Below are 20,539 nucleotides of genomic sequence, written 5' to 3' on the forward strand. Positions count from 1 at the left end.
CCACTTGCATTTGTCAGGGTTGGCAGCAAGAACAGCCTGGTTGAGACAATAAGGCTGAAGGAGCAGCCTTGTCTACACTTTCAATTCTGGTAACAACTGCTGGGCTTCTGTTCTGTTTATGCTTAACATTTAAGCAGTGCTTAAGCTCAAAGATACGAATGTCATGGTTGTGTATTAAAAGTACCTTTGAACACCTTGAAAGTTGAAAATAAGAGCCAACAGATAATGTCCTTTATGTGCTTTTAAATACTTAATACAAATTACTGTACTGATTCTTTGTACTCTTTGGCTACCATTAATGAAGTAGACACTGTATGTGCTTACTACTTTGTTAAAAAATTTTAAGAACTTGAGTAAATCTTAACACTTTTCTTGTTGTTGCATTCAAATGCCTAAGGCTAGAACATTCATTTACAGATTCATTTGCTCTGACAATCACAAGTAAATGCTAAGCTCCCACGAGCTTGTAGTTCTGGTGACTTCAGCTTTCTTCAAGTGAAAATTTAGCCCTTTCTTTGCCCCAGGGTTCCGTATTTCCCCTTTCTCCTCAACTAGAAAATGAGGTATATTGACACACTAATACCAGGACTACAAAATGTTGTTGGGTAAATTCATTAACCAGGAAATGACCCTCATCAACTCCTTTGAAACTGATCTCAACTTAGAGCCTTGTGGGCACCATTATCTTACATGTATTTAAAGGCACCAAACCCTACAGCAGATGATCTTTGACAAGATCTTGTTTCTTACGCTGAACTGCACTTGCAGCTTGGATCAGTATCTTCTACTTTTTCTGCTAGTCTTAAATGCAGTGGTAGCTGTATGGGTATCTTGTTACCGCCATTAAAATAGCTGGTTTGAATATGCATCAATTCTAGCTGAACTAGAAGTAGTTTAGAGCTGTTTCCTTAAAAGGCTGGTCATGCTGCTCAGTATTAGTTGCAACATTTTCAACTTCTCTTACTAAACAAACCCTAGCCTTGAATTATTAGCAGATGAAGCTTTGCCACCTACTTAATGAAATTACCTGAAAATAAAGATTGCTAGTGATTTAAATCTACTCCACCAAAGCCTTATTCAGAGGTAGCTGTGGAACACAGAACATTTCTGTAAATTTTTATAATAATTAGTCAAATATAAATACCAACCTTTTTATATAGTTAAAGGTTCATTTTCATACACTAAGTAGACTGGAAGAAAGTGATACCCTTTTCTAAGCAATAAGCAAACCCCATGACTTAGCCTTGTTTCAAATTCGGGCAACCTGAAGCAGTGCTTACAGTCCAGAAAAGCTGATTCTTTTTAATACAGCCAAGTGTCAGTGTATGTTAAGAGCTTCATTTCTTTTGCAATGGAGGGCTCAGTACGTGCTTTCTTTTCAGAAAGACGTACGTTTATGCAATTAGTATCTTCTAAATTATTTAAAATGTTATCAGTGTCTTATTGGTTTAATCCTACTTTGTGTTATGTAAGGATGTGCCAGGAAGCCTTTTTCTTTTCAAGCCTAACCTTACCTGTAATGGAGGAATTCAGCTACCTGTACTGCCCTCCTGACTCAACGGTGGCATTGTGAGTCACAGTCTCTCCTTGACAATCTCTGTGGACCTGGGAAAATCTTCAGTTACAGCGTTTTTTTGCATCTCATTTCAGAGGGGCTGCAGACAGCAGGAGAATGTATTTCTACTACACATACAGCTAAGTAAAGAAGTAGTTGACTTCCTTAAATGCATGTGTACATTGGTATTTTCAGAAAAAGGTAACTATGCTACCATAGTGGTAAAGACCCAACAGCTGCTACTGACTGCAAGAGCTAGTTAGGCACACAAGAGGCTGAATAATCTATTTGCTAGATTTTTATTTATTTATTTTTTAAGATTTTAGCAGCCAATGATCAGTAAGCTGATGTCAAACTCATTATAAACTTAGGTTCTGGTTGTCTAGTTGGTTTCATTTTGGACACGTTCAGGCATTCAGATGTGTATCAACTTAAATATTTTAAAACAAAAAAAAATCTCAGATAATTAAAATAAACTCTTCATCTTTATTTTTCTGGTATAAGCTTCAGTCAAAAGATTAGAGTTTCACCTATCATTTAACTGAATCCTTTGCCAAAAATTGAATTAATTAATTTAATTAAACAGTCATTCTCTTCAGAATAATTCTAGTTATTTTCTGGGAAAAATCCCAACATGTACCGCCAACTTCATACAATGAAATGCTCCCAGTTTAAACCTAAATCTTAACTCCCAAGTAACAACTGCAGATCAAAACCAAAATCAAGTATGAAACAATTTACATCTATGAACAGCACTACGGAATACAAGGAGTACTTTAAGGAATAGCTTGAAATGTTGGGCTTTATAACCTAGGAAATGAGACACTGAATTATTACTAGTAACAAAAAAGAATGAACTTGATTTAAGCAAGTCTGTACATACATATCATGATTACCAGCGTGCATCTTGTATAACTAAACATCCATCCAGGTAGCCTGTTATGATTTTTATTTCAAATAAAATTTAAATCTTAAACCCTAGTTGGCAACTTAGTAATATATTTTGTCACTAGTTGCCACAAGTAAAATTTGAATTTAGTACCTCCATAAATTCCTTCCTGGAACCAATACGCAAGATGGTATAAAAAAGAAGAGGGCAGAAAGTGGCCAAGAAATCCTCCTGCATAATTTTTTTGTGATGGTAATAGTTGTTTGTGAAGAATTCCATCAGGATATGGGAACCATACAAAATCTAAAAAACAAAAACCAAACAGACAAAAACCCTGCAAACCAATTAGCCTTGAGACTGCAAAACATCCCTATCAACTTTGCACTTAGGGTCATGCTCCTGTAGCTTTCTAGCTTTTTTTCCTGTAGCTTTCCAGCATTTAGAAGTCTGCCAGTACCCTCTGCCAAATAAGCTGGATGCAGCAACCTGCTCCACAGGATTCTGGCAAGGTGGAGGAAGTTCACTCACTGGAGGCAAGTGACAGCCACCAGTGGTACAGTGTTAGCCTTTCCTTGGAGTAGACCCCTGCAGTGGTCCAGCTGAAAATCACGCAAGATGCACTGGTGCAGCTTTACCACAATACTTAGAGAGCTGAAGCGACAAACAGTTTAAAAAAATAAATACTGCTCTCAATTAACATCTCAAGGACACTTCATCCTAGCTTTCATAGTTCAAAGATTGTCTTCTGCATTTAGCTGAGTAGAAAATACTTTTCTTTTAGAAATTAAGTTACGGAAAAAAGGAAAAAAAGTTATACAGCTTGCTGTATATTTGTAAGCCATATTCCAGGTGGCAAGAGCTGAGTGCCCGGTGCCATAAAGATTTGCCAGCTTGCAAGAGACAGTGTAATCAGCTGTAAGAGACTTGAAACCTTCAGCAAGTACTCACAGGTTTGAGCAGTGGAGGGATGCTAGTGGAATGGATGGTAGCACATTATAGATAGTTCTTCCCCAAGCAAGAATGCACTGGATGTAACATGTATTACATAGAGCTTTAAGTTCTTTTCAACAGTGAAAGCTACCCTGCATTCAGGTAAATGCAGTGCTATCTTAACAGCATAGCAAAGCTTGCTTTTTAGGGGTGTTGGAGCCCTGTTCTCATGTTTTCGTCTAACATACATCAAAATTCACTGCCAATACTAATTCACGTGCCTTTGTTCCTATGCTTGTACACAGATTAACCTAATTTGCTTTTCAGTAAGTTGACAATATTAACACAAAATCTTAATAAGGAATTGCACTTATCCCTGATTTCTGGTAATCCCAAGGAAGCAGTTTTATCAGCCATTAATCAATGTCAAAACTTTATACAAAATGGAAATGGGTTTTCATTCAATCAAAATAATCTTCTATATCAATATCTGGATTCAGGAGATCTTCACCATAGGCTGAAAGATCCATTTGATTTAAAATCAAGTTTTCAAACGTTTCTTCCAAGTCTGTTTCACCAATCAGCACAGCGCCCATCATTCGTCCATTCTGCATCACCACTTTAACATACTCTTGTCCTTTAGTACATCTCAGCATTAGTTCATGGTCTAAACCCAAGCCTTGAGCATTGTATTTTCCCAAAACCACCACCTAACAGAAGGAAAAAGAAAAGTCACTCATAAGAACAGTGCAGTGGCTTTTAGTATTTTCACTGGTAACAGTTCTAATGATATAAACATGGAAATACTTGTCCCTAGAATAAAATATAAATAAAAAATCCCCCTTTCACTGGCTTTCAGAGCTACAGTATAATTAAAAATCCTTCACCTGGAAATGTTATCACTAAAAACAATAATGATCCAATTACCATGCTGAATTGTATTGAATTTCTTTATGTGCAGAATCTTAATGAAGTAAGATACATGAAGAGATAATGAAATAAGAATATATGCAGAGTTGTGAAGTAGATCAGCTGGTATTCACCAATTAAAATTTATAATATGTCTGTATATACCTTGTCCTCTTTGGTTTCAATATTCAAAGTCAGTGTGAATGGAGAAAAACAAAGATTAATTATTATATAGAGAATGCTGTTTCATCGATATCATAGAATTGTATCATAGAATCAAAGAATGGCTTGGGTTGGAAAGGACTTCAAAGACCATCCAGTTCCAACCCCCCTGCCATGAGCAGGGACACCTCCCACTAGATCAGGTTGCCCAAAGCCCCATCCAACCTGGCTTTGAACCCCTCCAGGGATGATGCATCTGCAACTTTTCTGGACAACCTGTTCCAGTGCCTTACCACCCTCTGAGTGAAGCATTTCCTCCTAACATCTAATCTAAATGTCCCCTCTTCTAGTTTAAAACCATTCCCCCTTTAAAGCATCTGCTCAGTGTTAGCACGTGAATATAAACAAGCAATACGTGTGTTACTCAGTGGTTTAAAACTGATAGAGTGTATTTACCTTGTAATTGAAAAATTTTGTTACATGAGCGAACAGTTCAAAGCTGAAATCCAGATCAATAGATTCCCCTAAAGCATCTGCTGCCATGCATTTTGCTGCATACCATCCCATCTGCCTAGCTTGAGTCCACAGTCTCATCTGAAAAAAAAAACCAACACAGATATGTGTCACTGTGCAATGAATGAAGCTCACTGTTCTCATCAGTGCCCACTACGTATTTTTGTTGCGGTCAGAAAGGCTGAACAACTTGGTTTTCAGCCACAGAGATAAAATTATCTACCATCAACACACCCAGGATTGTCTACTTACTGGTTTCCAGTTCAATTAATCATTTTCTCCCATCTTTGTAACAGTGTGTAATTTACTTTGTAGATTGCATTGCTCCTGAGCACACAATTGTTTAATTTACCTGATGCCACACTGGACTAGGTTCCCACGACGCTGTGCAGATATCCCCAGCTGCATAGATGTCTGGCAGGGATGTGTGCATGTATTTATCTACTTTAAGACCTCCATCTTCACCTATAGCAAACTAAGTATTTGCACAGATCAGTACTGAAGAAAAATAGTAATTTTAACTGAGTGATTTAACTTTATACATGTTAAGTGGTTGTCTCATTTGCTTTTTAATGGCAGACTTCCCTACAAAATTTCAGTAAATCCACTACTGCTTAATTGAAACATTTGAAGATATAAAGTATGAATTAATACTAAGGGAACACAGCAAGATGCTCTTCTGCTTTTCATTTAACAACAGAGAAAAAGGAATTTGGTGTAAACGATCTATGGCTGTTCATTCTCCCATCTAATTTGACTCAATTAGAAAAGACTGATAACCCTAAGAGAAACACATTCAAACATCAGTCTTCAGGCTTCTTCATTTTTAAGGGAATGAAACTGATTTCCCTGAAGAATGCCACAACAAAGTATTTTTTTGCAATCATCCCTATAAAAATATTCTCCATATTATAACGCAACCCAATCCCCCGCAGAATTTATCCCTAGTCTTGTCAAATCTTCAAATAAGCAAAACCAAAATTAGCCTACAAAAGTAGAATTTCCTCCCAATCCACACATTTTTTTCTCACCAAGTTTAAGAACAGATCAGCGTTGCATTTCACAAGTGACCTTCACATACCCTTTAAAATAATTCAAAGCTCCATCTATTAAAAAATACCTTACAGTAGCATCGCATACCGAATAAAATTATTTAACATGAGATGACATAGAGTGGCAAGAGCTCCATGGTAAGACACAAAACATTAAGTATTATTTTTAGAACACAGCACAGTTTTTCAACATTATTATTACTGATACCTGGCAGCGAAGTAACAGAGCATGCCAAAATTCAAATACGTTGCAGGGACATCTAGTCTTAAAGTTCATTTTTTATTTTTTTACATATAGGCCAGAAATACTATTGCAAACATCTAATTCCTAATTTTATAATGCAGGCCTTGAAACATTTCATGGCTCAACATTAGTGTATGTTTTCATAATTTTCTTCTGCTTTATTCAGAGGATAGTGTTTTACTTCCTAATAGAAAGAAACTGCAAAACACCAAATACCCTACCATGGAGACAGAATGATTTCAAAGCCTGAAAATTCACATGGCAGCTACAAACTCCATAATCACCAACCATGTTTTGGTTCAACATGTGACTTCCCTTGATGAATAATAGCACCTTTAAACTTCACTTTCCTAGATGAAGACTACTGGCAATGCCTTCTTTCTTCCCAGCAGAAAATTTAAAGATTTTAAAGACAAGTGTATGGTGCACAATTAACACAAAAATGTTTCTACATTTTTGCCGCATTAACCACCAATTACAGAAATGTTTTCCTCTTTGTACAGACTTCATCTTAACAGTGTATATTGTATCTACTGATACACTGTGTATATATCATGAGTAGCAATATAATAAGCCAAGAACACTAATGAAATTCATTTTTATCCTAGTAGATATTTCCAGTATCAACATACCTACCTTATTTTGAGATGCTGTGCATTCAAAACCTTTCAAATCACTGTTTCATGTCAAAAGAAATGTAAACCAGTTGGAAGAACTCATCTTCCCTTACTTAAAAAAATCCAACAGTTTAAACTTCAAAGTAAATCAGCATACTTACATTATTGCCATCAAGAAATGGTTTGACATTTGGCACAACACCAGTTGCACTGACAATGAAATCACATCCATAAATTTTTGCATTAGTTAATTCCACATATACAGGCCATAGCACTGAAAAAGTGGAAAATTTTGCCCTGAGAATGTAACCAACAGAAGTTACTGTATTATTTATGTCTTACCGTAAGACATGAAATAAAGAAGAAAAATGATTTGAGATTTCAAGTTTATTAGCTATGAAAATAATAATAATACCCACAGAGATTACCTATAGCACTTCTTACTTTCATTCAGGACCAGAAAATGAGACTTGGAGCTTAGTTCCCTACTATTAGCTTTCTCTGGAATTTTCTTGAATCAAATCCCTCATTTATTGGGCTGCCACAAGAACAAATATTCTGCACAAAGTAGTTAGATGACTTTGTGGAAGAAGGGTCTGATTCATAGCATTTTGTAATTTATTTGTAGCCCATAAATGTTCAAGTGCTATAAATTGCTAAAACTCCATTTAATTTACAAAAATAAAGGACTGGTTTTCCAAATCTGCATTTCCTTTAGCACAAGCAATCAAGATCAAACGTGCTCTAGCATTGCTTCATCTCCAACATGCTTTTCTAATCGGCACTAGCACACTTTTTTTCGTCACACCTACCCTCATCTGGTTCTACGTTTTTCTCTTCCTTAGGAAAAGCCAAAGACATCTGTTGCAGTTGTAAAAATTCTTGCTGTAGGTGTATTCTCTTTACTTCACATAGTTTTTCAATATGTACTTTATGAGAAAACTAAAGAAAGTTTGTCAAAAATATAAACATAATGATTAACAATATTTTTAATAGCAAATGCACCTTCGCCTAAATTGAGGCATTACTAACCTGTGAAAAAGAACTACCATATATCGCATCTTACAGCATTGCACATTAGCCAAGTTCCCACACTCTTTCATATCTGGCATAGATCTAATCACAGTAAGCAGTAACTTATATGCTTTTTCAGCAGCTATCTGACGCTCCTTTAAATATCATGACAATTTATAGATTTTTCTAGCATGCCAGAAAGCATATTCCAGTTCCCCTGAGTTTATAAAAAGGGAATACAGAACTTATCAGAACAGACAAATAAAAGTCAATTTGTCTTTCAAGATTTCAAATCCTTCAATTTTCTATCATGAATTAATTTCTGATAACAATAATCACTTTAGGTTTTAAATGTTGTAAAAAGAGAAAAAGAAGATATCATTTCCACATTTCCACAGCCTTTAACGGCCATTAATCTGTGAATATCCTGAACATACTTTAGTTAATACTGTAAGGACATCTCTGTAGAATCTATAACTGATCACTATCTGAGGATAATGCTTGTATGCACTGGTGATTTAGCATTTCATTACATACTGTAAAAGGAAACTGTACCTCTGTACAGATTCTACCATCCTATTTTTTCACATATTAAAATACACATAAGGCGGATACAATTAAGAGAGCGGAGGTATCATTGCTTCTTTTTAAAGCTAGGATTGACACCAGTCCTGAAGAAATGTGCAAGCCAACATTTATTTCAGCATGAATAGGAAATTGATGAAACCATGGCAGTGGATCTGATTTATCACCTCCCTCCTGAAACAGAAAACAATTCTATTTGTGTTAACATTTTTTCCTATGTGATTCTGACGAATCCGTTCGAGCACATCTTATTTTTCTTGTTCTAATAACCCTAAATGTTATATTTCATAATCATAAATTCTGTAATCCTTACCAATTTAAAGCAACAGTTAAACAAATGTAAGCAAGGTTATGACCATACCTTTTTAGTCCCTTTAAGATGTAAGCCCTCATGCCAGTCGGGGCCTAAGGCACTGCCCATTTTGTCAGATGCTGCTACAGGTCTTTCTTTTTTCTCACTTCCTGAAGACAGAGAGATTGAGAATATCAGATTTAGCATACCCACTTCACTGCCTACAGAATTCAGAAGAAGGATTCCCAATTAAGAGAAATACAATCCAACTGCCAAAAGGGAAGACAAAAACATCTAACAAACAAGGTAAGGTGAAGTCCCAAACATGGTTAATTGGCAGACAAATCAGACTCCAAACTAGTATTTTTGCCACCTTTTGGTTTTATGCCTTTCACTACTTACTCATCTCTGAACCAACCACGCACCGTTAGGTACCTGCATGGACCTGTAAGAGCTACAGAGATTCCCAACAGCTTCTGAGGCACTGGAGTTCTAGAGTCCAGCTGTGAACTCAGTTGCTTATTGTCAGTGCTAATAGTGAAACTGATGTCCATCCGCTAGCAAATGCGCACTAAGTGGCTTCCACTCCATGAGGCTGCAAATTCTAACATGATGATACGAGTGAAGAATATTGGGTGTCACTTTGTGACGTTTAGGCTGACTCTTTTAAAACTTATTCTTCCAACCTGAAGTCTAGACTCATGCTCTTCTTTTTATTATAATTTATAGGTCATATATATGTTTGTGTAATATTTGTTCATGCAGTTCTAGTTAACTGTTGCTATTAAGAACACAGCTTCATTGCATTTGTAAAAGTTCTGTGAGGTTTCATCTGGTCCTCCGATACCTTAGTATGGGACAGCACCGTCCTCCATAATGCTGACATAATTCAGAAAAACATTAAAATATGTCAAATAATAGAGAAGGTACTTCAGCAGATTGAATACCGAAAATCAAATTTAAACTTGGCATAGACATAAAGATAACTAATACTGCAAAATGTGCTAACTGTTACATGCTGTCAGGTGTCTACATTAATTGAGTTTTTGTATTGCCTTTTTTTTTTAAAGAAGGAAATTCCACTGGTAACAATAGTAAGCTATTTATGGTCTGCTAAATTAACTCATTTCAGGGCTATATTTAATATTAAATGCAGCTGCTGCAGTGCTAGGAGACTAAAACACCATACCTTCCATTGTATACTTGGTTCTTTTACATTCAATTGGAGTCTCTCGTTTTTCAGCAGTTAGCTTTGGAATAAGAAATTGAGCTGCTCCTGCATCAAAAAAGGTGTTCCCAATGGCTTCGTCTTTGATAGCCCAGATTACTTCACAGCCTTCAATTTCATACCTGCGTACGTTTAAACAATGGATAAAATGACAGACTACTCAGAAAAGGGTCTGTGACTCTCAGCAAGACCATTAGAATTGTGCAAGGTTAATTCCAGAAGCTACAAATAAGGGATCCAAGACTTTCAAACCTATAAAATCTACTACAGGTTCTAACTATTCACGTAAGGAAACCATAAAAAAAAATCTTCAAATTAGCAGCTTATACCTTCTCACCAGCACGTCTCAACTGAACACAGGGCAGGAGGGAAAGGCAGGCTAAGTTTGTAATAATAATACTTAGTATTTCCTGTTCCCCACAATGAAAAAACAAATGTGTCTTTTTGTCCAGACTGCCCACTGCTGGCAACAGGCATTCAGATCTTGTTCATATCCATCAGAAAAACTGCAAAGATGTATTACCTGGAACATGAACTAGACTGCAGAGAATGATTTATAGAATCATAGAATCATCTAGGTTGGAAAAGACCTTCAAGATCATTAAGTCATCATCAATTTAGTAGCAATCCAAGTCAAGAACTGATTCCCCGCAAAGCAAAACAAGACTATGTAATTGTATAATACAGATGTTTCTGCAATCTATCAGACTGTAGGACCCTATGGCTTGATATCCTGCCTGTGACAAAGGTCACATAAGACACTTCAGAATTCTATCAAATTAAATTTGGCTGGATGCAAGATAAGCTGCCTCTCTATTCCTGTTACCTCTTCTGCCTCCACAAATCAGGCAAGTTTTATAATTTAAATATTGCTCTTTATATCCTAAACAGAAATTTCTGTTGGTGCCAAGTTAGAAAAACGCTGTATATTCTTGACATCTTGAACGTTAAAGCTTCTTTTGAAGCTTTCTGAATTTTATGTGACAGTAAGCTCCACCATATGGTGAAAAATGGTTCTTAATCAAATTCTATTACTAAGTACCTTAAGAACTATAACTTTATTGTACGTCAACCTTCTCCTAAACTCACGCACACAAGATTTAACATCAAATTGGTAAAGATTTTATTTGCATATGTATATTTTCAACTTAGTAGTTTACTTACACTAATTCAAGTGCAATTCCACCATTTCCTACCACTACTATTCTCTCAGCTTGGGCCAAATGCTTCTGAAAAGCCTGCGTTAGAAAAGAAAAAAATTAAACCCCAACTAATCAAATATATCCTTTCTAGTATCTTCTTGCCCTCAGTCTTTTTATTTTGATTTTCTCAGGTTACTCATATACATTCACTTATACTAAGAATATGTTGCAGAAACTTCACAAGCCTGTGAAGTTTTACCACATTAAAGGCTAAAGTTATTTCCACAGCCTTGTAAGTCTCAAACTGAGCCAGAAGTAATTACATTTAAGCAAAATCAAGAGAGCCTGTAACAGAATCCAGAAAACATTTCTCTATTCTAAAGACCATTAGCATTATTATATCTATCTATTAATCCAATTTTATCATAATTTGTAAAACATCCCCAATAATTTGTACAACACTAAGAGAGCAAAGATAGAGACATTTAGCAATTTAAAAATCCCTGATCATAATTCAGGAATTTAAAAAATAATTTGTAGCAAATCTGAGAACCAGTTTTATTTCCCCAAAAAACTTTTAAAAAAGAAACAAGTCTCCAAATCAAATTTTAGCGTCCAGAGAAATAAAAGAAATACAACCCAATACAACTTCTTTTTTTGATTATCCTTTTTAAAACAAAACCAAACCAAACCTCAGGTAAAGTTTTAATACCCAAAACAAACCACAACAGTAATTTCATAGTTTCACCTCAGTTTGCTTGAAAAGGTATCTCCTTTTTTATTGTCATTTGATGAACTACAGTGCTCATGTTATGGAGAATCAGTGCTTACTTTCCCTGTTCCTCCTCTCAATCTGAAGATCTATAGCAGTCAAACCTCATTTTCTATTTCCACACTGAAGTATTAGCCTATTCAGTCATGTGAAAACTTTTTACACATCTTTGTCTACAATTGTAGCTCCATTCTGCACAGTAAGGAGAGGCTACACTAGAACCCTAAGAAATCAGTCCTTCAGTAGCTTTTCACTGTGAGAAGCAGCCCTTCATATTGTTCACTAGATGCACCTTTTCAAGGAAGTTTCTACTGGTGCCTACCTCCTGTTTACATTTCAAATTGGCTTCTGCCTGGAAGGCAAAAGAACAAACACCACTTGTTCCAGATTTTCATGTTACAAACACTATGAGCCATCTATAAACATAATAAATTTAGTGACTAATTATTGAATGCTATTTTAAAGCTATTTCTCTGTTACTGAAAATGTTCTTATTTAAGGACATATAATAAAAACCAGTACCTTATGTTTCTACATTTCACTCCGCAACCATTTTTACTATTTTGCATCAGAAGCACGAATATATTCTATAAGTGTAAGTCCAAAGAGCATTTACCTGTGCACTGTCAGTATCCCGGATTCCTAATACATATGGGTTTCCTTCAAAAATTAATTTTGGTATTGCTCCAGCACACAGGCAAAGTTTTTCATACGTATACTCTTTCCCATCTTCAGTGAAAATTTTCTGTTAAAAATTAAGAGGAAACAAGAAACTAACGGAGACATCTAAGAGAACATTATCTTTTATTTTTTTCTTAATGTTAAGCTATTTTGCAGATATTAAAAGCTGTAAGTAGTTCCTTAAAAAAAAAAAAGCAAGCTTTCATTCTCTCATTATGTGTTACTTTATTTGCATTACACTCACTACAAACTTACAAGTCTAAGTATAGAATATATTATGACCAATAAGGTGGAACATGTATGCTTAAAGACAGATGAAATATTAAGACTACCTCTTGGTGGCACTCTCTACTCACTATCTGTGCTGACATAATCAGTTTCTGTGATTTCATGTCCCCCCCACCCCAGTAATAGATGTAGACCTATGCACTACTATAAAACAGCAATTAAGAATCTCATTCAAAACACTTAAACAACTGTAGAGTTGGGTTAATTAGGGACTGGCTAGAATACAGTTTAGAAATACTGCAAATTCTGTTCTTTGCTAAAGACAAAGGGTAGGCAATAAACAAGCTACATCATTCTGCAGCAAGCAATATTTAAAGCTTAACATGATTTTTTTTTTCCAGATTAGAAGCTAACTAGTTTGCAGTGGTTTTTGCACAACGGGACTTTTTTTAAAGATTTGGGGATAACAGGCAAAAGATCCTTCAAATCCACATACATGAAATACTGGAGTCCATAGAGACTAAAATAAAACAATGTAATAATGAGGCTACAATAATAAAATTGGATTCAGAACATTAATAGCGTTACAATCTGACTGAAATCATAGCTCTGCAACTTAAAAGGAGCAAGAACAGTTCAGAATCTGAATGTGAATTTCTGATAAACACTGAAATGAAAAAAAAATATGTCAAGCTGACTTGGACTCTAAATAGGACCTGCACATTGCTCATACTTGCAACATTTTTCTTGTTAAAAAGAAGAAATGCTGGAAATACTGGTTCTTCTGAGAATACATTTTCTGTGCACCATTAAGTTGTTACCATTTTGTCTCTGTAGCAACAAGCAGTAATTTAGGAATCACAGAGACCTCCAGTTAAGGGTTAGAAATTTTCTGACACCTATACTGGTATACAATATTGGTTTCATTGACAGTTTTCCCTCCTATTCCAATCAAGTATGCAATGCCACAGATCTAAAGTGTCAAAGAATTAAATCTAGAAGATATGGTTTCTTAATTAACAAGCAATTTTTGATCTATATTTACATCCTCTGTAGATATTTCTAGTTGAAAAACAGCATAAGTGATATGTGAAATTAAAGTCAGCAGGTATTCTCTCTAATTTTAGTAACTTATGTTTTAATAACCAGAATGTTCTTGAACAGAATTTCACGCCAAAAACATTCAAGTGTTTCTTAGATCTGATTTTTTAATAACTTGAAAAAGCACACGTAAGTAAAACAGAGAAAACAGTAGCTTACATGCTCATCACTTTTCAATTGTTTTACTCCAGACTGTATAACTTTAATATTGGTATATCGTCTTTCTAATAAGGAACTTGGTTGCTCTTCTACATCAAATTCCTCAAGTGTTTTGGAGACCTGTAGGAATCAGAGACAGATTGAAAATATGAATAATTTATCCATGTTTACTTCTGAAATTTGCAACAAAATGTTTTAAGTTCATTTCCGGTAAAGAAGTCACAACATAATTGTGTTCAAACATGTTCTTGTGACACTGCTAAAAGTACTTTTTTATGTACAGAATCATGCACATCCCTGGTAGAGTCAAAGTAATATACAGAATTTCATTCTAAAGCTACTTACCCTGACGGATGCAATAACTGCTATAGTGGTTTGTATTATTAGAATTGGCAGCATTGCTTTTTAATTTACCTGGTGCATTTCTATGGCCTACTTGTTCTGCTTGTTAAAGTTTGATAGAATAACTCAATGTTACACATTATATTATAAATGGTCTGGAACACAAGTCCTATGAGGAGCGCCTGAGGGAACTGGGGTTGTTTAGTCTGGAGAAGAGGAGGCGCAGGGGAGACCTTATTGCTCTCTACAACTACCTGAAAGGAAGCTGTGGAGAGTCTGGGGTTGGCCTCTTCTCACAGATAACTAGCGATAGGACTAGAGGGAATGGCCTCAAGTTGCGCCAGGGGAGGTTTAGATTGGAAATGAGGAGACATTTCTTCTCAGGAAGAGCAGTCAGGCATTGGAACGGGTTGCCCAGATAGGTGGTGGAGTCACCGTCCCTGGGGGTGTTTAAGGAAAGGTTGGACATGGAGCTTAGGGACATGGTTTAGTGGGTGACATTGGTAGTAGGGTGATGGTTGGACCAGATGATCTTGGAGGTCTTTTCCAACCTCAAGGATTCTATGATTCTATGTTCCCCCATGCAAGCACCTTCCTCTCATGGGTATTCTGGGGAAAAAATTCCCATTAACAAAGTAGTGTAATAAAGCTTCAGTAGAAATGCAGTAAGAATTTCAATCATGTAAGTAACCAGTTCAATCTTTGCTTATTCACCAATACTGTGAATATAATTATGAACCACTATAAAATAACACACAATCACAAGCATTTTCTTATAATCATAGACATTTTCAGGATTAGACTCTAAATTTTCTGTACATGTACAAACTTCTGAAGAGGTATTACCATAACAAAAATTAAAGCTCTCTTACCTGTTTGAAATTTGTTATAGCTTTTATAACTGGAGAAGCTGTCACTAAAAAAATGTCTTCTGATGGGAATTCCACGGCCAGCTTATAAAGAAACAAAAATCATGATGAGCAAATAATTATCCATAGAATTTGACTTGAAGACAATAAAATTATTGGGGAACAGTAATATGCATTGCTACCTTACATTAGTCTCATCGAACCATAACTGCTATTTCAAGATTAGGGAAGAATAAGACAGAATGACTGAAACAAATTGAATTTGGAGACCCAAGATTTTAATTCATTCACATACAAATACATCTTCAAGAACTGCAGTCACTGTAAAAATGACTATTCAAAAGACAATTCTCACAATATTCTGAAGACCAACTGGAGGACGACTATGATCACATGATTTGTGGAGACTCCCAACTGCTGAAGTACTTTTTTTATTAAGTACCAGTGACTAATTGTTCACAGACTTCATTTTGACAGAGAAAATATTGATTCCTATTGGTTATTTTAAATGTAATTTACTGAACTGCTAAGAGGATTATCACCTTCAGAGTGTTATAGGCAACACACAACTCTTACAGGCCCCAAGCCAAAGTGAAGAATTTCCATCTTAAATGCTGCATTGCTCTTCCACAGCATATAAAAAACCTCCTTCAAGTACAAACCACTCATCACTGAGGCACTGACAAAACCCACAGTTCCTTGTCACCTGTATTCTACATGTTAACAGAATGGCTGTATAAGCTGTCAGGAAGCGTGTTTCGTGTCATACATGTGCAACTGAGCTATAAAGGGAATAGCATATATCCTTGTACTTCCGATACAAGGAGTCTAACATAGTAATCTGAAGGCCAAAGTTTTTAAATCTTGTTGTTGATTTAAGGGAAATTAACATGGCCATACTCTGGGCATAAAACCACAAATGGATTTAGTGAGGCTATGTGAACACTTTATGTAATCCACACCTTATAGCATGAATCCCTAACACGTATTTCCTAACTATTGCATATAGACAGAAAAAAGAAAGGTTGACAAGTTCATTCAATAGAATAGCACGATGTGCTTCTGCAGCTGCTCCCGTTTGTACGTAATAAACAAGCTTCAGAAAAACTTCAGAATGCCACGGACAGCATGTGATTAGGTAATCATCATCAGATGTTTTTCAGACTTTTTTAGACTGACATCATGTCCTCTGCATCACTTACACATGCTCTAATGCTTACACCCCCCTCTTACTACGATTGAGTGGTTGTGAGAAATTTTCATTCAGTGTCATTGAGGTTGGTGCATTCTTTATCTGAGGTGGGGGTTGGTCTATTCTCCCACGTGCCTGGTGACAGGACGAGGGGGAATGGGCTAAAGTTGCACCAGGGGAGGTTTAGGTTGGATATTAGGAAGAACTTCTTTACTGAAAAGGTTGTTAGGCATTGGAATGGGCTGCACAGGGAAGTGGTTGAGTCACCATCCCTGGAGGTCTTTAAAAGACGTTTAGATGTAGAGCTTAGTGACATGGTTTAGTGGAGGACTTGTTAGTGTTAGGGCAGAGGTTGGACTACATGATCTTGAAGGTCTCTTCCAACCTAGATGATTCTGTGATTCTGTGAAAATACTGAAATTAGAAATCTGCCAGACAGAATATTAAGTTTAACCATACATGTGTACACATGCAAATCATCACAAATCGGAAAGAACTGTTGCAACATAAACATGGAAAGTAGAAATTATGTAAGACATAGAATCATAGAATCATTAAGGTTGGAAAAGACCTCCAAGATCATCTGGTCCAACCATCACCCTACTACCAATGTCACCCACTAAACCATGTCCCTAAGCACCACTTCCCCAAACTTACAACAACAGCTCAAAAACTTTTAAGACATTCTGTCAGGCTGTTTTGAAATGTACTTTAAAAGTACCTAATTCTAAGTGAACTTTTTAAGACAGACCTGAAACAATGACTGTTCTCAGTTAGCACCATGAGAAGCCTGAACTACAAGGCATCATGTAAGTACATACCCGAAATGTAGTATGATGGAGAAGTTGTTTATTGCCACTACTGTGTTCCAGGGAATCTTACTTGTTCAAAATCAGGACTGAGAAAGATTGCATTCAATCTTCCCCTTTTATTTCATGCTTGCTGGCAGCTATAGATGTACAGCACTGAATTCCTTCCAGAACACACCAGGCCATTTTTAATGGAGATGAAAAAAATAAAGAAGCAAGTCTCTGTCATCATGTAAGAATCTGATTTGGGTTTTCCAGGAAAAAAAAAAGAAAAAAACTATCAGTGAAAAAAAAAATTAAGGGTGAGGTAAAGGAAAGAGCATAAGAAAAGAGGTGAGCTCACAGAGCAGTGACTCTGTATGGGGTACTCACTACAAGCTTTGGAAGGAAATGAACCCCTAACTCTGGCATTAATGCTGCTGAAACACTATCAAGAAAACAACAAACTTGAGTCGCTTTTAAAGCAATCTTAAAGATTATATACATCAAATATATATTTGAAAAACCTGTATTGTGAAATAGGGTCACACCAATTACATATGATTCTATATTACCTCCAGACAAACACAGTCTCCTGGAATATTAAATATTGACCCAAATCTTATTCTTGCAAGCACTCAAGGATACACAGTACCCTTAATTCTGTGAACAGTTTAAACAATTTTTAAGTAATAACTCATATTAATACAGTATTTAAGTGCCTGTAGTATTAGAGCCCACATATTGCATCAACTGTGAAAAAAATCAAAGGAAGAACAACTAGTAAGTGGTAGAAACCCAAACCGATTCCATACAGGTGGAGAACAATCATTTTTCCCCTGTAATTTATTCTGCATTTGTTTTACATAAAATGCCCAAGATTGTCAGAAATAAAATAATATCACTTCATCACCAGAGAACCGATGTATCTGAAACAGTCTTTATACTGCTTTATTGTCTGACAACTAGAATATTTTTCACTGAACTAATATCTACATCATTTTATTCCATGTTATGGGTTCAAAACTCCCTCCAGTTACTGCTACTTTGAAAACACCAAAAACCTTGAAACCAAGAAGTGAACAAAGCGATTTTTAGAGTTTTTGAGCTCAGGGAAAGCTGAAGGGATTGGCCAATCTCCACAGGTGTGCAGCCCTAAGCATGGATTCCGTAAAAACTGATGCACTGCTTTCATGACAAGGAGCACAGCACAGCAAACTTCCTCCTAGTCATGGTACAGTCCTGGATGGCTATAAACACGGCTATCTTTTGATCTGCTGACCTCTCGACTGGCATACAGAATGCCAAGTTTCTCATGATACAAAGGTTTAACCCCTTCTTTATGAAGCCTTCATAAACTGTTATCAGAATACGTGCAAGGCAATTTTACCCTCTTGGCAAGTGTTGGCAGACAGCTGAGTATGCTGTAGTACAATCCTGCTTTGAGGAGGCTCAGGGGAGACCTTATTGCTCTCTGTAACTAACTGAAAGGAGGCTGTAGGGAGCTGGGGGTTGGCCTCTTCTCCCAAGTCAACTAGTGATACGACTAGAGAGAATGGCCTCAAGTTGTGCCAGAGAAGGTTCAGGTTGGAAATGAGGAGACATTCCTCTTCAGAAAGATTAGTTAGGCACTGGAACAGGTTGCCCAGGTAGGTGGTGGAGTCACCGTCCCTGGGGGTGTTCAAGGAAATGTTGGACCTGGTGCTTAGGGACATGGTTTAGTGGGTGACATTGGTGGTAGGACCAAATGATCTTGGAGGTGCTCACTACTCTATAAATTATACTATTTATAAAATACTGTTTCCTTTAAAAGGAATAAAATTTTGTAAAACACTGGGGGAGACACAGAACGCTTACGTAGTCACTGTATGAAGCTGAAGACCCGCCGCCAGCTGCCCCTATGGGCATTTCGTCCCCCGGCCGAATACCACCAATCCCCCACCAGCCACCCCGACCGCCGCGGCCAAAATGGCGCCGCGCCCCGAGTAGCTGCCCTCGCCCCCCCCGGTTGGGGTCCCGCGCATGCGCGCTGTGGCGGCGGGGCCGCAGCCCGCACCTTCTCGGCGCAGGTGACTCCCGCGATGCCTCCGCCCACCACCACGAAGCGGCTCCGCGCCGTGCCGGAGGCAGCCGCCATTCCTCCGCTTTCCCCGGGCGCCGCAGCGAGCAAGGAGAGGGCCGCCGCTTGCCGCTGCTTCCTTGCTGGGAAGCGCCAGGCGGTGGCGGCACTTCGCCTACGGCGAGCGGTTACGCCCAAACTTCCTCGCTTGGCGGCAGGGCGGGGCGCGTCCCCGTCCGCTCTGTTTGTGGACTTAACTTGTTCTGGGCTTGGCGTTGGCTTTGCTCGTCAGCGTTTTCGTGGGCTTTGTCGAGGGACCGCTGAGAACACGCAAATAATTACGAGGAGTGAAAAGTGTTATAAATGAAGATACAACTCAATCTGAATTTAGTAATATTTATAAGAGGCAAGTAAACAGCGCTGGGTGCGCGGAAAGCCTATGCTCTACCAACACGCACAACCGTTGAACTTTCTAAATATATAGAATATTGCTTTTACATATTCATAAGAAACCCTAGTACGCCTATACATATGTATGACCTGTCCCCGCTTCGTATATAATTATCTCGTCCAGACCGCAGGGGCAGCTTCGACCGGCTCCCTCTTCTTCTGCGCATGCTCTGCCCTCCACAAGGTTCCCGAAAGTAACAAAATGTGATTGACACTAACTTATGCGAGGCCGTCATTTCCCGCGTTTCGTTAACCCTTGAAGCCACACTAATAATATGGTTATCATATAACATTAAACAACAAATTTTAACAGTTTACTCAGTGTTTTTCATTGTTCAATATCAGTAACTGCTACTTCTTTATTGATGACATAACTTCATTATATATGTGTTGCATCCCATACTGAGGACAGGCTCCCTTCTTACACTATTCGCCCCACAGCAGTCCTTTTCCACTAACTCTTCACTAGTCGAACAACTTCGCCCGGCAACCAGCAAACCCCCAGCAACTTCCATGCCTTAACGGCTGGAGAACAAGCAACCCGAGACGGCATGGCGTCTCCTGAATCATCCTTCTTTGTTCCCTCTAAACTCTTTACATTCCTGATGGCCTCATCGTTAAGAGTCCGATGTTATCACCAACCATGGGGCTTGTCGACCCCCATGGCCACACTCCCACATCTCCCCTTCTTTATTAACATAAACCATCTTCTTGACACGAATTATTACTCCATATATCACAAAAGTGAAATAAAAAACTCAAGCCT

At 37.4% G+C, this 20,539-nt stretch overlaps 1 protein-coding gene across 2 annotated transcripts; it reads right to left on the reverse strand.

Annotated features, from left to right (window-relative positions):
- Window positions 1-2,021: 2,021 nt before the first annotated feature.
- On the reverse strand, window positions 2,022-19,522 carry PYROXD1 (pyridine nucleotide-disulphide oxidoreductase domain 1). Of its 2 annotated transcripts, none has more exons than XM_040565797.1 (12): window positions 19,321-19,522; window positions 15,288-15,368; window positions 14,074-14,193; window positions 12,521-12,649; window positions 11,155-11,228; window positions 9,952-10,112; window positions 8,832-8,932; window positions 7,684-7,813; window positions 7,033-7,145; window positions 5,311-5,433; window positions 4,902-5,039; window positions 2,022-4,084 (listed from the first exon to the last, which is right to left on the reverse strand). In XM_040565797.1, exons 1-12 carry the CDS (start codon window positions 19,399-19,401, stop codon window positions 3,836-3,838), a joined length of 1,500 nt encoding a protein of 499 aa, XP_040421731.1. In that variant the 5' UTR covers window positions 19,402-19,522; the 3' UTR covers window positions 2,022-3,835. The 2 variants fall into 2 exon arrangements, with proteins under 2 accessions (XP_040421731.1, XP_040421742.1); XM_040565808.1 differs by lacking the exon at window positions 19,321-19,522 and adding an exon at window positions 19,122-19,196.
- Between the last annotated feature and the right edge of the window lie 1,017 nt (window positions 19,523-20,539).

Source organism: Cygnus olor, chromosome 1, assembly GCF_009769625.2.
Source record: "Cygnus olor isolate bCygOlo1 chromosome 1, bCygOlo1.pri.v2, whole genome shotgun sequence".
NCBI lineage: Eukaryota > Metazoa > Chordata > Aves > Anseriformes > Anatidae > Cygnus > Cygnus olor.